At 45.8% G+C, this 19,571-nt stretch overlaps 1 protein-coding gene across 1 annotated transcript in view; it reads left to right on the top strand.

Annotated features, from left to right (window-relative positions):
• PAMR1 (peptidase domain containing associated with muscle regeneration 1) overlaps window positions 1-12,341 on the top strand; it is a 63,773-nt gene extending 51,432 nt beyond the window's left edge. Inside the window, exons 7-11 of the mRNA XM_045825383.1 lie at window positions 2,606-2,818; window positions 4,617-4,683; window positions 7,871-8,103; window positions 9,641-9,933; window positions 11,247-12,341. Of these exons, the coding sequence (XP_045681339.1) occupies window positions 2,606-2,818; window positions 4,617-4,683; window positions 7,871-8,103; window positions 9,641-9,933; window positions 11,247-11,783 (1,343 nt within the window). The 3' untranslated portion in view covers window positions 11,784-12,341. The remainder of the gene's footprint in view (window positions 1-2,605; window positions 2,819-4,616; window positions 4,684-7,870; window positions 8,104-9,640; window positions 9,934-11,246) is intronic.
• Window positions 12,342-19,571: the final 7,230 nt, after the last annotated feature.

Below are 19,571 nucleotides of genomic sequence, written 5' to 3'. Positions count from 1 at the left end.
GCGAATGTCCCTGTCTTACTTCCCCTGCACAACGTTTGGTCTTTCCTGGGATGTGCACCTGAAAAACTAGCTGCACTCAAACCTCATCTTCCAGCCTGCTTCTGGGGGCCCCCAGCCCGCAGCCACTCCGTGCAAGTATTTCTCTGAGGAGCTGACTTAATGGATGGCTAGAGCTCAGGTTCACTAGGTCGCCACTGGGTTGTTTCTTTAAACTATTACGTAAGCCCTTGATCAATGCTGAATAATATTCTGTTTCAGGGTTGCGTTGTCTGAAGGATGCTCAAAATATGATTTTCTGTATATTGATGAAAAAAAAATCCAGTGTCAGATCCAAGAACTGATATCTCACACACACACACACACACACACACACACACACACACACACACACACACACAAGCACACACACTGTTCTCTGTGCATAAGAACCAGCCCAGTTCTTCACACGGTGGGGTGGTGGAAGTGAGTGGAGACTCCCGTGCTGTTCGTGGGGCAAGCCTCTGATGCCTCCCAAAGGACTTGGACTCTTCTGAAGGACTCAGTCAAACTTTGCCATCTCACATTTTTCAGATGGGGGTTAGAATGTGGCTGCTCCTGTCACAGGAAAGGGTCACTGGGCCTCTGCTAACCATCTCATCTTTCGCAATTGTGCCCTTGATCGACTGGTCACACTGCATTAACTTCAACATGTGCCCTGGTTAAACAGTAATTCTGTGTCCACAGCGCCGTCCAGTACCACAGGGAGAACACGAATGTGATGCAACAGGGGGCGCAGATTCTAACAGATCTCCAGCGGTTCTTCTTAGCAGGAGCATCTAAACTAGGCCTGGTTCCATTTCACCCAAGCTCCCTCCTGCAGAGTAAGAGATTTTCTTCCGAAAACACCACAGGTTAGGTGGTACCAACCCAGCTCTATTGATTGTACCTGATGAAATCTTTGTTTCAACTCAGACGATAGTTAACGGCTGGGGTTGGGTGATAGTTTCTGAGATGCCTTCCCCATTCAAATTCACTTCAGGCCCCCATGATTCTCTACTTTATTCCTGGGTTAGGGCCATAAGTTCTGGTGTAATTTTAGAAGTACATTTGAGGAAGGCATAATCACTTAGGATAAATTGATGCTAATGAAGAAAATACATTTGCATATACACAACATCTATATCTATTCCCCTGATGACTTGGGGAATAAATAACTGGAAGGAAGGCCCCAATCCATATTTTTGTAACTACTTAAGTGAAGCTCAGGAGAACTTTGAGATGTCTCAAGGCTTAACTGTCATCATTTCTATGTCTTGATTTAAACAGAAAATTTCTGTGTTATAGTCACAGAAAAAAAAAAAAACATCTGCCGATGCCTTATCCTGCTGGGCACAGAGACACTCTCATTAAATAGAAGGTGCGAGACAATCAGTGAAATCGATAGCTCACGACATTTCATAGTCTTTCTCTGTAGAAGCACATGCTGCACTTCCAAAAGGCAAAGCCGTGACTGGATTCTTGAGCGAGGGGATAAAAACAGAGGCATTTTTCAGCTCTTCCTGTGAAGAAGTTGGTGCCCACACCCGAGGGCAGGCCTCTGAAGGTGGCAGGGGCCAGCTCTCAGCAATAAAGCTCATGTGGAAGGTCAAGTTGGTAAAAGGATACGAAGGGACTTAGGTGCAGCATGCCGGAAGCATGATTGCATTGCATGGACACTGTCCTCTAGGAGCAAGCCTGTGTCTTAGAAAAAAATGGTGGAAAAGAGACTAGGAAGGCTAATAGAGTGATTGGTACCCAAAATCAGGAATTAAAGGTTGAATTCTTCAGGGACCTTGCTCTGTGTCCTTAGGCAAGTAGTCTTCAGTACTGTGCTATAATCCATCTGAGAAAAATATGGTTGTTAGCTATCTGATAGAATACTTTCAGGATATGTCTAATATCCTGTTCAGTGCTCAGAATAGCTGGTGATGCTGTTTAAGTAGCTGTCCATCATGAATTAGAGAATAGAAATACCTTTGTAATGAATATTGGTCGGTGTTTAGATGCAAAGTTATATTTGGACATCCAGGGAAATTTGCTGTATCTCTGAATTGATATTGTCTTCTAGTGTTTTTAACAATTACTTTCAATACACTTATATTCCTGAAGATGAAATATAAAATGTAAATTCATTGTATATTTGCAATCTTTTTGAAAATCAGTTCCACTTTCTGGGTACAACAAAAATAGGAAATAATCTAGTTTAATTGCTCAAGTTTTAGGGGACAAAGGAGATAATACAGAAACACTGAAAAATTATAACCCTTGTATGCTGGCCATGAAATCCAGGCGAATGTCCATTCTGTCCAGGCCTGCCCAGCCCCTACACTCTGAGAAAGAAGTGAACGTGAGCCAGATGTGGCGTCAAGTTTCTTTACCTAGAGAATGAAATACTTTTCGATTTAAGAATAAATCATTTACAAAGGGAATGATATGACTAATACATGCATTCTTTATTGTAAGCTTTGTCTTGGTAGTTTCGTTGCGTATCACTGCCTTTTCCATTCAACGAAACATGAAAAGATTCAATTCTACGATGCAATGCGTCAGACTTTTAAATTCTCCTTTTCTTTTGTTCTCTCTCTAGTCGTTGAAGAAAGAAACTGCTCAGACCCCGGGGGCCCCGTCAATGGGTACAAGAAGATCACAGGAGGCCCTGGGCTCATCAGTGGGCGCTATGCAAAAATTGGCACTGTCGTCTCCTTCTTTTGTAACAGCTCATATGTTCTTAGTGGCAATGAGAACAGAACTTGCCAGCAGAATGGAGAGTGGTCAGGGAAGCAGCCCATCTGCATAAAAGGTAACCACAGGTATTTCTGAAGTCTATTGAGATAGAGATAGAGGTGCTGGACTTTTTGGTAGCTCCCATACATGTTTTCAAGCCCATGGAAAAAGTGTCTTTCTCTCTTAAGTTCTCACTGGAACCATACGTTTATTCGTCTTCGGTTGGAAACCATCCCTGAAACCATTTGCTTCTGTCCTGCACTGCCCCACACCCACTCATCCTAATCACAACATCCCAGTGTGATCAAGGAAAGTGACGTAGGTATCAGAGCAGTTTAGGAAAGATGGCGGGGCTGAGTTTTCACACGCAAACCCAAGGACAGGAGTGAAGCGATCGACATGCATTTTTATAGCTCCGTTTATGTACTCGCTATGTCCTATACATCTATGCAGGAAATAAAAGAACAAAATAGACACATCATGGCTGCCAGCCTAGGTAGACAGAGTTTTGAGGTGTTAAAATGTTTAAAAACATCTTTAAAAAACAGAAAACCCTTGAACACTCGAGGCAGAATTCTAGGAAGAGACGAGTAGTGTACGTTCAGAGGAAGGAGTGACCCTATAGCCAGAAGTGTGGACAGTTTCACTGAGCGAGTAGGATTGGAGCCAGCCAGGGAGGCTGGGGAAGGTTGGTGGAGGTGGAGAGGAGCTGGGGTGATATTCTAGTCAGAAGACAAAGGAGAAGAAGAGAGGTGTAGGCAGAAGGGAAAGAATCATGTCAACTCAAAGTGAGGCAATCTGGGAATCTGGGAGGTACCTGAATAAAAAGGTGGTTTGGGACCCCAAAAAATGGAATGCTCTATAGAGAACTTTGGCCCTCACCCCCTGGCAGTGGGGATGTGCAGTTTCTCACTGTTTGCTCCAGGTCAACAACCCCTCTCTTTGGTGGGGCGGGGGGGCAGGTCACAATTATCTGGTTGTTTCCAGAGAAGAAAAGCGTGTCCTTGGCCTAGATTATCCAGATAATTGCCTCCATCCTCCACTTTCCCTTCTGGGTAATTGTCCACAACCCTAATCATGGGAAAGGGAATGAAAGAGAAGGGTTTGTGAAAGGAATAAACCACTTTAGACTTTCGCCAGAAGCGACTTTCATCCCCACCAGCACAGACTCTGATTCTTGGTTTCATTAAGTATGGAAATGGTGTCACATGCGTCCTTGGAGATGTCTGTCATCTCTTCTCTTACAAGTTGTTAACACAACGAAAGTTCTCTAGGTTGCTAATTGGATAAATGTTGGCTGCTTGATTGAGAAAGTGAGATGGGTCGGATTTCGTTTCACTTGCAAAGAAAAATAAAAAGACTTCAAAAACGCACTGGGCTTTGAGTTGCCCTCCAACGATTGTCAGGAGCTGCGGCTGCAGAGAACGAATGCGGAGGAATCAGTGGCTCGACACTCACTGATGGACGGCTTCTGCTTTTAGATGAGAACCTTGTGGTTCCCTCTGTGGGGCTTGATTTCAGGACCGTCACTTCCACTTTTTATTCCCTTTGGACCCAGTTTGCTGATACTATTGATGTGAATGGGTAGACGTAGTCTATCAGCTGCTGTTATTCCAAGTCACACGGGTGGATTTGCACACCGGAGAAGCGCACCCCTGGGCTCTGCAGAGGTGGGGTTGCTGTGGCTGAACGGCAGTGTGCTCTTCTGCGGAGGGCGCCGCCCACGCTTGGCTGACAACGCCTCACGCCTCCGAGAGCCCGGGGAATGTGCGCCCGGTGTCCAGGAAGGGTGGTCAGGTGTGAATCTGAACTGAATGAATGTGAACGGTTCAAATGGAAAAAAAAATTACCCAGCATTGCCTCTTGTTTCCTAGCCTGCCGAGAACCAAAGATCTCCGACCTGGTGAGACGGAGAGTTCTTCCAATGCAGGTTCAGTCAAGGTGAGGTTGACACACCTGACCTCCGCTTGAAAGGTGAAGGCGAAAGAATGTTCCCTTCCCACCCATCCCTTTTCCCATTTGTGTTTGGCCAGTCAGCCTGGGGTTTCTTAGGGACACTCAGTGCTGACTGGCCATGAAAGAACAGGGCGTGTTAGGTGGCTTATTGAAAAGCTGCCTTTAGCCAAGAGGTAGCAGTGCGTTGGAAGATGTACAGATTCCCCTGGATCGTGGGAAAGTAGGTGGCTGGTGGAAAGCAAGACTTTAAGATGATCTTTGATGAGCTTGATTTTCAAAACTGTATTTCTCCTGAGATTTCTATGCATTTACTATGGCAGTTTCTATGGAGATGGCATTCCTGCCAGATTCAGCCAGCTGTGGTTTGGGAAGATGCTCTTGGTAGCAGCCAACCACATGAGGCCGGCTGGTGGAGCCCGGGAGCTAGAGACAAATGCCCATCCCTGAGGAGGGCTGTGAGCCCTCAGGTGCGCCCTCCCAGCCTTGCTCCTGGACAGACAGAGGGGGCCACCCTGTGGGGAGCGGATAGACCCATTTCTAGTTCCCCTTCCCTTATATGTAGGAGATACTCTTCTCTTCTCACCTCCCAGCATTCTGTTCTCGCTCACGTCTCCACTCCAGCCATGCAGACCGCCTTGCTTGTCCTGTGTCCCTCCAAGTGCAGTTCTGCCACAGAAACTTCCGTCTGGATACTGCTGCCGCTGAATTTCAGTGATGCTTAGTGCCTTGCTCCCTTCATTTCTCTGCTCAGTTTTGACCTAGCAGAGAGACCTTCCCTGATGTCCTTCAGAAAATAGCAACCTCGTCTCCTCCACCCCGACTGCCGAGCTGACTTCTTTACCCAGTGCGCTCTGGCCTTTAATATGCTTCACTTTTCACCTTAGCATCCTGTAGGCTAAGACATCTTAGCCTTATGTATTACATACAGTTTTTTGAGTAATTTGTTCCATCTCCTCTCAACCCCACCCAAAAAATGTAAACATTACATGTGCAGGAACATTATTTTTGCTCATGCTGAAGTTGCAACACCTGCCCCATAGTAGGCACCTGATAACTACTGATTGAATGACTGCATTGGATGGACAAACAAGGGTTCAAGACCTGGTTTATCTCTCTTTAGTGCTGGCTATTCTTGGACAAGTTCCTAAACTTGCTGAGCTTTTTGTTTCCTCTTTTGGAAAATAAGGACAATCATAATAACATCTGTCTCTGGGGGTCTTTGTGAGGATTAAATGCAACACTAGCTCTGAGTGTTTGCGATGTACTCATTGTTCTTCTGAGTGCTTTGTGTATATTAGCTTATTTAATCCTCACTACAACCTTTGAGGTAGGTCTTATTATTGTTGTTGTTTTATTATAGATCTTATTACCATTTTTATGACCGGTGGGTAAACTGAGGCTCAGAGAAATTAGGACCTTGCCCAAAGGCACACTGCTGGGAGAAATGGCCAGGCCAGGATGCAAATCCAGGGTTTGGGGGGTCTGGAGTCTTCAGGGTCTGCTCCCTGATGCACTAAACTTTAAGCCTCTGTAAAGGCCTTAGCAAAACACCTTACGTGTATGAACACCTATCAGTAATAGCTATTGTTTTTTGAAATAGTAATAAATATTATCCTCTTTGATTAAAATCCTGGAACTGAACCCATCAAATGACCTGAAATGACCTTCCATCAGTATATTCATCAGTCCCTCACCCTTCCTCCGGCCGTCTCATTCCATTTCTGACTTTCCCTCCTCAGGGATGACCTTCCCTTGGGAGTGGCAGTGGAAGCCAAATGCCGCCCCCTTTTCTGATCTTGTGATTCACCTGGGCTGGACTCTCACTAAGTGGGAGAAGCCTGGTACACCTGTTCTTCCCAAGGAGCCATCTCCTAAAGGAGGGCCTGAGCTGTTAAAAAGACCCCTGGCTTTGCATTTTAAAGTAATTGTTAGTGGGAGGTCAGGTGTCAGGGTGCCAGGTGTTGCATGTAGATGAGGAAGCGAGCCTAAAACCTGGTTTTGAGGATCTTTCTGGATGACAGACTGCTGGGGTGGGGCTATGCTTGTCTCCAGCAGCCCTACCCAGGACCCCCAAAGATAGTGTAGACCTTCCACAGACGGGCCAGGAGATGAGCTTGTCTGCAAGTCCAGAAGCTCCAAACTGCAGACCTGGTTCTGAACGTGAGCTGAAGACTTGTTGGATGGCATCAGTGTGGGTGGAGTATTTGCTCTGAGCAAAGCACTGTAGAGACACATGAGATAGATTGCTTAAGATGACATCAGATTGGGGCGGTAGAGGCACCAGGGTGGGAATGATGCCTGATAAGTGCTGCCTTGGGTCCCGTCTTAGCTTCCTGTGCACCCTCAGGCACTCCCACTTACCTTTCTGGGCTTCCTTCCTCCATTCATTAAGCAGAATGAGAACACTGATTCCTGAAGGAATTCTAACTTTTCAGTTAACAGTTATTACGCACCAATATAAAGTGAACACAGGCTGCATTATGTGCGAACATCTCCCCTGAGAATCCCCGAGTGGTCCCTGGGGGCTTCGACTTCGGGGCTCATTTGAAAACTCTTTTGACATTTACACACAACGCTCCATAGTTTTCCCAGTCAATGTGCCCGGAGAGAAAGCTCTATTCTCCGAGGTATGCTAATTACATCTTCTAATTGCTAAATCAAACTACTGTATCAACACAGTTTAGTTCAAGTCAATTTCTGATATTGCTCCATTATGATAATGGTTAGAGAGAAAAAAAGAGGCCTGGATTTCTTTCATTCAAATTAACTTCCTTTCCTGTTTAATTTCACAATTAATTTTTTTTCATGTGTGTGCATGTATAGTGTTCCTTTGGATGGCAGCTATTATGTCAGATATTATCCTCTTTGGTTAAAATCCTAGGCAGCTGGAGACATGCCAGGAACGGAAATGGAGAATAAAAGGAAGGTTGAAGTGTGCGAGATAATTTGCTCAATGGAACAGGGGGAGTGTGTGTGTGTGTGTGTGTGAGAGAGAGAGAGAGAGAGAGAGAGGTGGGGGAGAGAGGAAGGGGAAAAGAGAGACAGAGAATAAGATAGCCATTGTTCTCTTCCTCTTTAACCCAACATCTACATGGGGACTGGCCTGGAACTAAAAAGACTACAATGACTGTCTCGCTTTGCTCTCTCTCTGGGCCCATGTGCCCCGATGCAGGGAGACACCATTACACCAGCTGTACTCATCAGCCTTCAGCAAGCAGAAACTGCAGGGTGCCCCTACCAAGAAGCCAGCCCTTCCTTTTGGAGACCTGCCTACGGGGTACCAACACCTGCACACCCAACTCCAGTATGAGTGCATCTCGCCATTCTACCGCCGTCTGGGCAGCAGCCGGAGGACTTGTCTGAGAACTGGGAAGTGGAGTGGGCGTGCCCCATCCTGCATCCCTAGTGAGTCCAGGCTTGACCTTGCCTGCAGCAGCTCCCATCAACATGGCTGCCTACCAAAAGCCATGAGCCCTTTTTTGGGGGGAAAATTCCTTGCCCCCCAAAATGGTAGTCCAGTACTTTCTCTAGCTTGGTGATGTCTGAAATTCCACAGTTAGAGCTTCCTTCCTTTGGCTTAAACTTATTACCCAGCAGAAATTAACTCATTAAATCTTAGGTAATTTTTTGGGGGGGGGAGGAAGACATACTTTCTTGTGGATAATTCTATTATATTTACTTGGAGAAGAGGGAGAAAAGAGTCATTAAACACCAAGTAGGGAAGGGGTTCAAGGTGCCAGATAGCTTCTAGTTATGTCACCTTTGTTACTCTGTCTATGCCCCAGTTTTCACCCTCATTATCCAGTGGTACTAACTAGCGTATCATTATTAATTAGATAATGAGGTATTAATTACTCATAAGGTTCTAGTGATGATTACCAAGGTAATACATGGAAGTATCTGGAATAGGGTCTTGCACATACTAGGCTACCTTCTCCATCCTCATTGTCAAAAAAAAGCAATTTGGCTTAGTTCATGGTGGTCATCTTTATAATGATAGTCATAATATTTTGAGTGTAACTATTTCTATACATCATCTCACCCTGTGAGATGATTGCTATTCCTCTACTCATTTTGCAAGCAAGAAGACTGAGGCTGTAAGAGATGAGGCAACTTGCGCAGTAAGTGCCTGGGATTGGAGGTCTCCAAGCTTAACTCTAGACTCCGATCCAATCAAGGTGATTGGTTAATACTTAATGAAGTGAAAAGAAAACAGGTTACCCTGTAATTTTTGCCATGTATAATGCACACCCATGATTTTGGTCCAAACTTTCAGGAAAAAAAATCTTTCATTTAAAATTTTTAATTCAAGCCCTGGCTGGCATAGCTCAGTGGATTGAGCGCGGGCTGTGAACCAAAGTATCGCAGGTTCTTTTCCCAGCCAGGGTACGTGCCTGGATTGCAGGCCACGGCCCCCAGCAACCGCACATTGATGTTTCTCTCTCTCTCTCTCTCTCTCTCTCTCTCTCTCTTTCTCCCTCCCTTCCCTCTCTAAAAATAAATAAATAAATCTTTAAAAATTTTTTTAATTCTCTCTCTCTCTCTCTCTCTCTCTCTCTATATATATATATATATATATATATATATATATATATATATATAACTGATGCTCTTATTCCAATAACTGATGAGGTATTATTTTGCATACAGATATCATTATTGCTTTCTAGAATTATACTGTTAACACATAAGCATGAATGAAAGAATTTAAAACATTTGCATAGATATGGAATTAGTACTACATATGTGTAATGTGCATCTGTATTTTTCCCTCAAAAATTGGAGCAAAAAATTGTGCATTATACACGGCAAAATATGGTAGATGCTTAGTGGTCATGACATACCAATGGGCTTGTGCTCTCTTGGTCATGTGACACATTCCCCGTGGATGGTAGATGGGAAGGTCTGAGTTGATCTGACTGAGCTGGCGCTTTCTCCATAGTCTGTGGGAAAACTGAGAATGCCACTGCTCCGAAGACCCAGGGGCTGCGCTGGCCGTGGCAAGCAGCCGTCTACAGGAGGGCCAGCGGGGTGCATGGAGGCAGCCTGCACAAGGAGGAGTGGTTCCTGGTCTGCAGCGGGGCCCTGGTGAATGAGCGCACTGTGGTGGTGGCTGCCCACTGCGTCACCGACCTGGGAAAGGTCACCATGGTCAAGACAGCGGACCTCAAAGTCGTCCTGGGAAAATTCTACCGGGACGATGACCGGGATGAGAAGACCATCCAGAGCTTGCGGGTGAGAGTGGGTTGCAGCGTGGAAACTGGGTCTGTGGCTGAGCGAGCGCCCAGGGTTAGGACAGCGGTGACTGTGTCAGTCCTGTCACCTTAGCACTCTTGCACTTTAGCACCCAGCACAGCACCTGGCACGCAGCAGGTCCCCACTGTTTCACACTGACAACTACAAGAAAGGGGGCGTCTAGAAAGACTACAATCTTTTTCTCCCCTCCAATTGTTCTAAAAAATAAGTTAGTAACAAATACCTGTCATTGTGGTAGTCAAAGGTGAATCACCTATTATTATGTTTAGGGCACTGCACTAGGTAGGCTTTGAGGACACTGGGAAATTTTATCCAAGATATTCCTAATCAATTTAAAATATTCTCTCTTTCCATGTCTGCCTTCTTCCCTCATCTCTTCTATCTACTTACTCTCTGATTCATCCATCGATCCATCCATCCATCCATTGATCCATCTATCCATCCACTGATCCATCTATCTATCCATCCATCCATTCATCCATCCATCCATCTATCCATCATTGAGTTCACAGAATGCTATTCACAGGGAATGGATACAGAACTGAAAAAGGCATGGTTTTTGCCCTGAAAGTCCACAGGCTGTTAGTGGGAAAAATAGTAGTGTATCATGATTACTTCAATTCAAAAGAAGCCCTGAGGAAACGCACCCAGATTTAGGTGAAATAACAGAACATATACATAAAATGTTACAAGGTATCACAGACGTAAGGCCCCCATCAAAGAAAGTGACCAGCAAGGATTGGGACAATCAGGGAAGACTTTGTGGAAAAGTCTTGTGGAACATTCAGTCTTACCGGGTTGAAGGCAAATGAAATGTTTAGAGTGGACCAGGGATTGCAAATTGGTAGCCAGTAGGGGTTTGTGTTTAGATAGTGCTAACATATCACTTCTAAATCAGTTATTCGCCAACATTTAAAACTCAGGGTTCAGAAAAAGATCTGGACTCTCTTCCCTGGCAAAGTGAGAATGCTGGCTCCATGGCTGCATGGCAGACATCATCTGGAGCCAGGTGGCAATTGCCCACTTTGGACGGGGTGTACATTCTCATTCTCTGCAGCTTCTCCTGCCCACTGCACTTAGTTAGCACCATCTGCCCACCCCCAGCAGTCATTTCAGTTTGCGACCCTGGAAATAGAGCAGTTGCCTTCTGCGATGCCATAGTGTAGTGTCTCCAAATAGTGGTAGCTGTCCCTTAGACATTTTCTCCTGATAGCTCTGCCCTGGTGCTTGCCTGCTCTTGGCCACTGCAGAGTTGGCTGCTCACCATTGCTGTCCATTCCTTGCATATGTAGATTTCTGCGATCATTCTGCACCCCAACTACGACCCCATCCTGCTGGACGCTGACATCGCTGTCCTGAAGCTCCTGGACAAGGCTCGCATCAGCACCCGCGTCCAGCCCATCTGCCTCGCAGCCTCGCGGGACCTCAGCACCTCCTTCCAGGAGTCCCGCATCACCGTGGCTGGCTGGAACGTCCTGGCAGATGTGAGGAGCCCCGGCTTCAAGAACGACGTGCTGCGCTCAGGGGTGGTCAGGGTGGTGGACTCGCTCACGTGTGAGGAGCAGCACGAAGACCACGGCATCCCAGTGAGTGTCACGGACAACATGTTCTGTGCCAGCCGGGACCCCGCCGCCCCTTCTGACATCTGCACAGCAGAGACCGGGGGCGTTGGAGCCGTGTCCTTCCCGGGGCGGGCGTCCCCTGAGCCGCGCTGGCATCTGGTGGGGCTGGTCAGCTGGAGCTATGACAAAACGTGCAGCCACGGCCTCTACACGGCCTTCACCAATGTGCTGCCTTTTAAGGACTGGATCGAGAGAAACATGAAATGAGCCTCAGGCCCACTGAGAAGCTCGTCTGCGTGTCCATCCATGCGTGTGTTGCATGAGGCAGTGTGGGCCCTGAGGTGTGACTCTGCCCTTGAATTTGGCTGAGCCAGGGCTTCTGATTTCAAGGTCAGATCTAGCGAAGGGTGGGAAGAGCTCACTTTTCTGGTAGGCCCCTGCCTCCCTACTGCTCGGACCATTTGGAAAACACCTGCTTGCAACAACTGAGTTTCTTCAAAAAAAGACTATGAATAGCAAAGAAAACATCCCCATTCAACTGACCCGGTGGGCTTTCCCATCTGCCCTTCAGTGGTACAAATGTCATGGGCAGCTCTGGTCGAGAGAAGGCTGACCAGGAGGCCTGGGCTTCATGAGGTGTCTTCCCAGGCTCCAGCCACACCAAGTTCCGAAGAGCCACCTCTTCGAAGGGACAGTGCAGGACAGCAGAGCCTGGATGTGATGTGATGCTGGCGTTGGTGCACACTGCCACGGTTCAGTGTGGCCCTGTTCCCTCCTCCTCTGTTGTACACGTTTTAATAAAACAAGGGTCGGCCTCTGACCTACGGAACAAGTATGCTACGGCTTTGATTCCGGCATGCGGCTTCTCTGAGCTACGTGTGTCCGGGCCAGCAGCGGGGTGACGGCCCTTTAAAATAGATCCTAAGGGTATCGTTGCCAAAAATGCGCATGGCAGAGCTGATGCCGTCTTTTCAGTTCCAGCCGTTGGAGTTTGTGGGCTCACGGGCTGGGAGAGGGGGGGCCTGGGTGCCATCAGATAGGTACAAACAGAGGGAAATAGCAGGAATTAGATTCTTTCTGGTGTTTCCTCCAGTTCTCATGTTCTAGGTCTGGCACAACCCCTGTGTGAACCTCCATAAAGCTGTATGACACGTTTTCATAGCTTCTGAATTGGAGTCACCTATTTACTAGATGGAGATATGCCAAGATAATGTAGCTTCACTGTTTTCTATAACTTCAGTGATTTCCCTTTAAAGCCCCACCCCTGGCTCCCGATGGACAGTGGAGATAAAGAATGAACTCAGTCATGCCCTGGCCAGGTGGCTCATTTGGTCGGAGTGTCATTTTGTGCACCGAAAGGTCGAGGGTTCGATTCTAGGTCAAGGCGCATGCCTGGGTTGTGGGTTTGACCCCTGGTGGTGGTGCATACGGGAGGCACCTGATCCAAGTTTCTCTCGCACATCAATGTTCCCTTTCTCTCTATCCCTTCTTCTCACTCTGAAATCAATAAACATATCCTCAGGTGAGGACTAAAAAAAATTAATGAATAGAAAATAAATGACCTCAACCCTCCAAATCCCTGAAGTGATCTTTTCAGTAACATTCTTTTTGGGGGACTCACGTCTTTATCTTTCCTCCCCTGCTCCCCTCACCAGCTTCCTCCTCTCCAAGCTGCTGCCCTGGGGGCCTGTGTGGCTTTAAGCACCAGGATGAAGTAGGGCTCCTGAGGCCCTCTGGCTCATGGATGTGTGTGATGAGTCTTCCCCTTCCCGTGTGTTTTGCTGACATTGACATTGGGTACTGGGGTCTGTAACTACTGTAACTCGTGCTACGCTCTCTCTGCTTCCCTGGGGCTCAGCGGTCCTCCCTGCTGACTCGGTTGGCTTCTCAGCTCTGGCTGGCACTGGTTCTCCCGAGATGTGGGCGTGACTGCCCTTTGACCCTGGTTTGGGTCTCTCAGCCTCATCACCACAGTGATGACCTTCTCTGGCAGCTACCCAGCCAGACTTTCAGTGACCTCCTCTTCCTCCCTTAGGGGCCTATGGGAACATCTCTTGTTTTCCTGTACCCCATGAGGGCTGAGGACCCAGGGTCACTACAGGGCACCGGGGGAGATGTTTACTTCCCACACACCCAGATAGGAACTGTATTCTTCCTCAGCCCATCAGAGAGATTCGATCTCAAAAACTTCAGCCCTAAGACTGGAGGTCGGAATACATTTGTTTCCCAGCCTGCCTCTCCTTCGCTGTGTCTTTACATAATTCCGCACCAGAAGAGAATCTCTGGTGCTTTCTATGTGTGCCAGGCTTCCTTGGGGCCCTCTGTCAGTCACACTGCACTCCTTGTACTCCTTCCCCACATCCTGTGGCTTGATCCTGTGATTTCCAACCCTTTTCATCTCACAGGACACGTAACTAATTACCTAAACTCTGTGGCACGCTAAAAATATATTTTTTACTGATCTGACAAAAGATAGGTATAATTTTGATTCATTCATACTGAATGGTTATTGTTATGTTGGCTATTGTCTTCCTTTTTATTTGACAATCTGAGGGGAAAAAGGTCAGTGCCCTGGACTAAATAGTCAGGTAGTGCCTGTTTTAAAAATTCTTGTAGCACACCAGTTGAAAATCACTGGCTTAACCTAACAGATGTATGTTAATTATCCATTTCTGAGTAATAAATGTCCAGCACTGAGTGGGTTAAAACAAGAAGTGTTCATTCTCTCCCAGTTTGATGGGTCAGGAGTTGGGGACCTGAGGTTAACATGAGGTTGCAGTCACCTTAGGCCTTGACTGGAGCTGGTGCATTAGATTCTACAAATACTTATCAGGTTATTCCAAGGGTTATTTTCCCCTCTTTTTTAAAACCTAGAAAGCTTGGATCTTGAGAGGCATAATGGAAGTCTGATCAAGAAATTCAAATTCCTAGCCCTGGCTGGCATAGCTCAGTGGATTGAGCTCAGGTTGCTAACCAAAGTGTTGCAGGTTCAATTCCCAGTCAGGGTACATGCCTGGGTTGCAGGCCATGACCCCCAGCAACCACACATTGATGTTTCTCTCTCTTTCTCCCTCCCTTCGCTCTCTAAAAATAAATAAATAAAATCTTAAAAAAAAAAAGAAAGAAATTCAAATTCCTGTCTTTCAGCCCCTTTTCTAAGTGGTCAGGGGCAAGACACATAACAGCTTCATCATCTGTTAGGTGGTCATGGTGACGTCTGTCTTTTGTGGTTGCTGTGGTGATTGAGAGAGAGGTTGTGTGAAGCCTGGACACAGTGCCTGGCGTCTAGGTGCTGCCTGGATTACCTGGCAGGGGCGGGGCTGTGCAGCTGGGCACGGCGCCACCACACCTGCCTCTGTAGGCATGTCTCACGTGGGTGCCAAGCTCGTCCTCTTTGTTCTCTAACTCTGTCCTGACCCCTCCCCTGGACCGCATGTTCCCTACTTTCCCCACATCCTTTAAACTATTCAGTGTCATTCTCCATCCTTGTCTTGCCACTCAGATTTGGTTCACATTTATGGCATCTCAGCAATGACTGTGCTCCCCATAGGAGCTGGACCTGGCCCCAAATCTTGGTGACGCCACCTGGGACTGCTTGGTTCATTATTCTATGGCCATTTGCCACCTCCTCTAGATCTTCATACTCTAGCTCTGCTCTCATGAACAGCAAGCACTCAACCACACTGACCTTAGACTCCAGATCAGGGCAAGAGGGTGAGACACGAACCTGTTTCTTGGCCATGTCTGGTGCTGTAGGGATACTGTTCATCTTCCCCCATAGCATGGCCCTTGTGTCCTGGGATAGAGCTCCAAGGATGAGGAGTCTCCTTTCTGCTTGAAATCTGGAGTATAGGTCAGGGTTTTTGTTTGTTTGTTTTAGAGAATTAGAACTTACGAGAGTCATATAGAATAAGGGATTACAATGACCACATAGACTGTAGGCCCTGGGGAGACATCTGTGAGGTGTTATTGCCTTTGCATCTGGCGTTGAACCTGAAATCAACTGGGCCAGCAGTTGGGAAGGAAATCTGGATATGAAGTTGGCAGAGCAAGGACAAAGTAGAACCCACCCCCCCTCCAAGGTCAACAGGAACCCCAGCCTCAGGGATGTGAGTGACCTGCAGGAGACCACCGTTGTTACAGACCCCAGCACCCAATGTGGTTGCTGTGGTTCTGTTGATGATCAGTACTTTCACAGAATGCTGACACCAGTCAAGATCATCCTGTGACTGTGATGGATCAGAACAAAAAACAAGACCACTTTATATCTTGTTTATGAATAGACAAAAGCAAGGTCACTATACAAAGCACAAAAATACCAGATATTACCCTCTCCTGGTTAATACAAGTCATTGCTGCTTCTTGACCAATTACAGCTTTAATTTCCTACTAAATTAAAGTTGGAAATTCATTTCTCCTTTCTTTCCTTCTCCAGACATGACCAAGGTACCTGATTATAGAATTACCCCCTGTTTGCTATGCTTCCTGACAGCATCCATCCAAAGTAAAGCCCCACTTCTTCAACCCCCCAATCACCTAATAGAAGCCAAACTTCTACAATAAGTTCTTTCTAATACTCTGTTAATGACACACCACAGTTCTTCTTGATATGTATATTCTCCTTCATTTCAAGAAGCAACAAATCCAAGCTATTCAATTATAGATGTGTTTCTGGTGGTCTTTGACTGGGGAACATTGAAAAAATACGTATACACATATACATATATGTATATAAGCATATAACTTTTATTATATGGTGCATAAAATTTAAGTAAAGTCTATATGATTTAGGCAAGACTCTCACTTTCATTAGGAATGGCCAGGTTTACACATGAAGTAGACTTTCAAGAATAACTGAGTAGTTGACCCACACTGTATTCTCTTACAGAAACTCCAACAGGAATTGAGAGGAAGGGACCACCCAAGTAGGCCAGTGTGTTTAGTTAACTTGTCATTCATAGGACAGGACTTCAATTGAGGCTTTGGAGTGGTGGATAGGAAGGAAGTAGGATATTGTTAAGTAAAGAGAGACCTTGGAAAATACACAAGATTAAGCATGGAGGAAGATGGTTTGGAGAAGGGCCTATTGTTTCCCAGGATGAACCCTGTATTAAAACAACAGTTCAAGTTGGCCAGCCAAGGCAAGGCCAGTAAAGGTGATGCCATTTGGTGGTGAATCTCAAATGATAAGATTAATAGTTTGACTTCTTATTGCAAACATCAAGCTCACTTTGATGTCTCCAGGAGAGTGAAAGGTAGAAGTGGAATTCTAGAAAGGCCCATCAGGTTGTCTGTGCTAGACTGAGGCAGTGGTTAGAAGACCCAGCCTGAGCTCAAATCCCAGCTCTGTTACTAATGTGCTGTGACCTCGAGCATGACACTCAATTGCTCTCCTGCAGTTGCCTCTTCTGTAAATGGGAGTGAAATGATCTGAGGATTCAGTGAGTTGATGCACATATGAGTTAAGTGTGTAGACTAGTGTCTGACCCACTACACTCTACAAATATTGGCCACTATTACGGTGATGATTGTTTGTCGTTTTTCTCAGGACAAGGAGATTGGAGATCGGGAAGCCAGTTATGTAAAACCTCATGAGGGGCAAAGGGAGGAAGAGAAATTTTAGAATGCTGTTGAGTTCCAAGCATGTGGAAATAAATTTGGCCTCCCATGGAATAGGGTTGATAACATGGGCAGAGAGCAATGGGTCCATGGTTTAGAAGAACCAAGAAGTCTGATGGCAAGGAGCAATGGGATTGTATAAGTGGGAGTTGTCTTGATAAATTTCTGAGATAAAATGCCACGGTGATGTTTTCCTACATTTCCCATCTCTGTGTGTGTGCATGTATGCTGGGTGTTGTGTACCAGCTGGACTTTACCAAAAGGTACCAGGCTCATCAAGACGAGTACAAAATTGCAGTCATCTTCCCCTCTCCTTTTCTCCTTTCTGGTGAAAGACACATTGTTCCCCAGAGTTTCAGGTATGGGTTTTGACTATGAATCTTTATAGTTCTTTTGGATTTAAGAGTTCTCATGCTATCAAATGTGCCACCTACTCAACACTTAATGGGCATTCTCCATCTACCTTCTATATCAGGATATTAGTAAAAAAAATCTCTTTCATCCTGAATTTAATCAAGCATTGTGATTTCATTGACTTTCTACTTGGCTATCATTTGTTCATCAACAAAAATTTTAGAGTGCTTGCTGTGTGGCAAGGACCAAAATGTTAAAGGTGGGCAGAATAGGTTTGGTGCTGGCCCTCAGCCTTATTCTCCCAGATATACATGCATAGTTAGAGATCACGGTAAGCACTGGGAAGGAAATTACAGCATGCTGTAAGACGATACAGCAGGGGTAACTGGTTTAACCTGGAAGCGAGGAGGTGAACTGTTTGCATCCCTGAGGAAGTGGTGGCCGAGGTGAGAAGGAGTTGACTACTAGACAGAGAGTAGTCATTCCAGATGGGGAGATGAGCATGTGCAAAAATGCTTAGAGGGAGGCCTCCTGGCATATTTGGGGGACGTCTAGAAACCAGAAAGGTTGCAGTGAAAGTGTGAGGAGGGGAGCGGTGTGACACAGTGCACGGCCACTTGAGAAGCTGGGAGAGGAAGGGGAAAGGGCACAGTCAGGACCACTCTGTACATGCCAAACACCATAAATTCCTGCATTTGCTCTAGGAATGATTGCTGAGGCCATCAACTCATCAGGTATAACCTTTGGCTTTGACCTAGGGTCTTTGTTGTTTCTAACCTGGACACGAATGAAGACCTTGGGTCTCATTGCACTCACACAAGGGCATGTAGTTCTAACAGAGAATTATCTGAAATGAAGATGAACTAAAAGAAGAAAGCTGACAGCCAATGTAAGATGCAAAGAAGTGAGATACTTGTATCTTCACTCCTGTCTTATTTTTTTTCTTCTTTAGCATCCTGTGAAAATACTGAGTGAAATAGTTCCGATCCCTCGGGCTTGGAGAAGTTTATCTTTTCAGAGCTGTTGGAAAGATGAGTACATTTTGGAGTGGTTGGGTAGCAATTTGTGGTCTCTTTTTGCTTTTCTTGGCAGCAGGACCTGCTTTCCCTGGCAGGGCTCGGCCCGGATGTGCTGTTGAGGCCCAGCATTTTAAGGAGGTGGCCTCAATGGCTGAGTTTGTTAGGGCTCACTTCCCATTTGTATTCCAATTCAACGAATGGCTTGTGGGCTAGGTTTGATGGAAAGCTTTGTCAACAACAAGGAGAAAAAGTCAGATAAAAATAGCAAAGAGCTTTTTCAGGTGAAGAATGGTATTGGAAGTTAAATTAAATTCTCAGAGAAAAAAAAAAACACTGTTATATTCTCAAACTCACGGATTCTAGGAAAAGGTAATCCCAAGCCCAAGAGAAAGAATGTTATTCACCCTTATTTGGAAAGGGGACGAGGGTGCAACAAATCAAATAGTATCCAGGTGCTGATAAGTGAAACCTCCGAGTGAATTGGGATCCTTCTCATTTACTGTCATCGTGCCAAGGCACGACTCAACCTTTGATTAAGAAAAATCTCTGAATCTATCATCTCAGCTGTGAGCTAAATTGCCTGATTGATCTCCCTCTCTTCTTAATAAAGAAAGTACTTTCATAAGAATAGTAATTTTAGAATTTGCTACAAAGCCTTTCTCAAAATTACCATGTGATTTGATTAAAAAGTGAGCAGAGAAAATGGAACAAGAATCACATCACTGGATTTTCTCTAAGGTCCTGAGAGCCTAGTTTGGGCCCTTGCTTGGGTCCTTTAGCCAAAACATTTAGCATTTAACCACAGTGAGCTGGTGTCGAGCAAAGAAATCCCCTCTGAAAATAAAGTCAATTTTCTCTCCATCCTTTCGCTCATCGTAAAGATGTCAGTACTGAATAATGTCCCAGCAGAACAAAGGGAAGGGAAGGATGCATAACTGGCATTCTTTGCTGTGATTAGAAGTAACTGGGGATTAAAATACCAGCGACCACTCTCAAAAAGTATTTCACTTTGTATAGGATCAAGCTACTAAAAAAAGAGAGACAGTTACTTTAATTCAAAATT

This window comes from Phyllostomus hastatus, unplaced genomic scaffold, assembly GCF_019186645.2.
Source record: "Phyllostomus hastatus isolate PE091 unplaced genomic scaffold, TTU_PhHast_1.1 phas_scaffold_585, whole genome shotgun sequence".
Classification (NCBI taxonomy): domain Eukaryota; kingdom Metazoa; phylum Chordata; class Mammalia; order Chiroptera; family Phyllostomidae; genus Phyllostomus; species Phyllostomus hastatus.
Note: the sequence above shows the minus strand (reverse complement) of the source record. Positions and strands in the feature narration are given on the sequence as shown.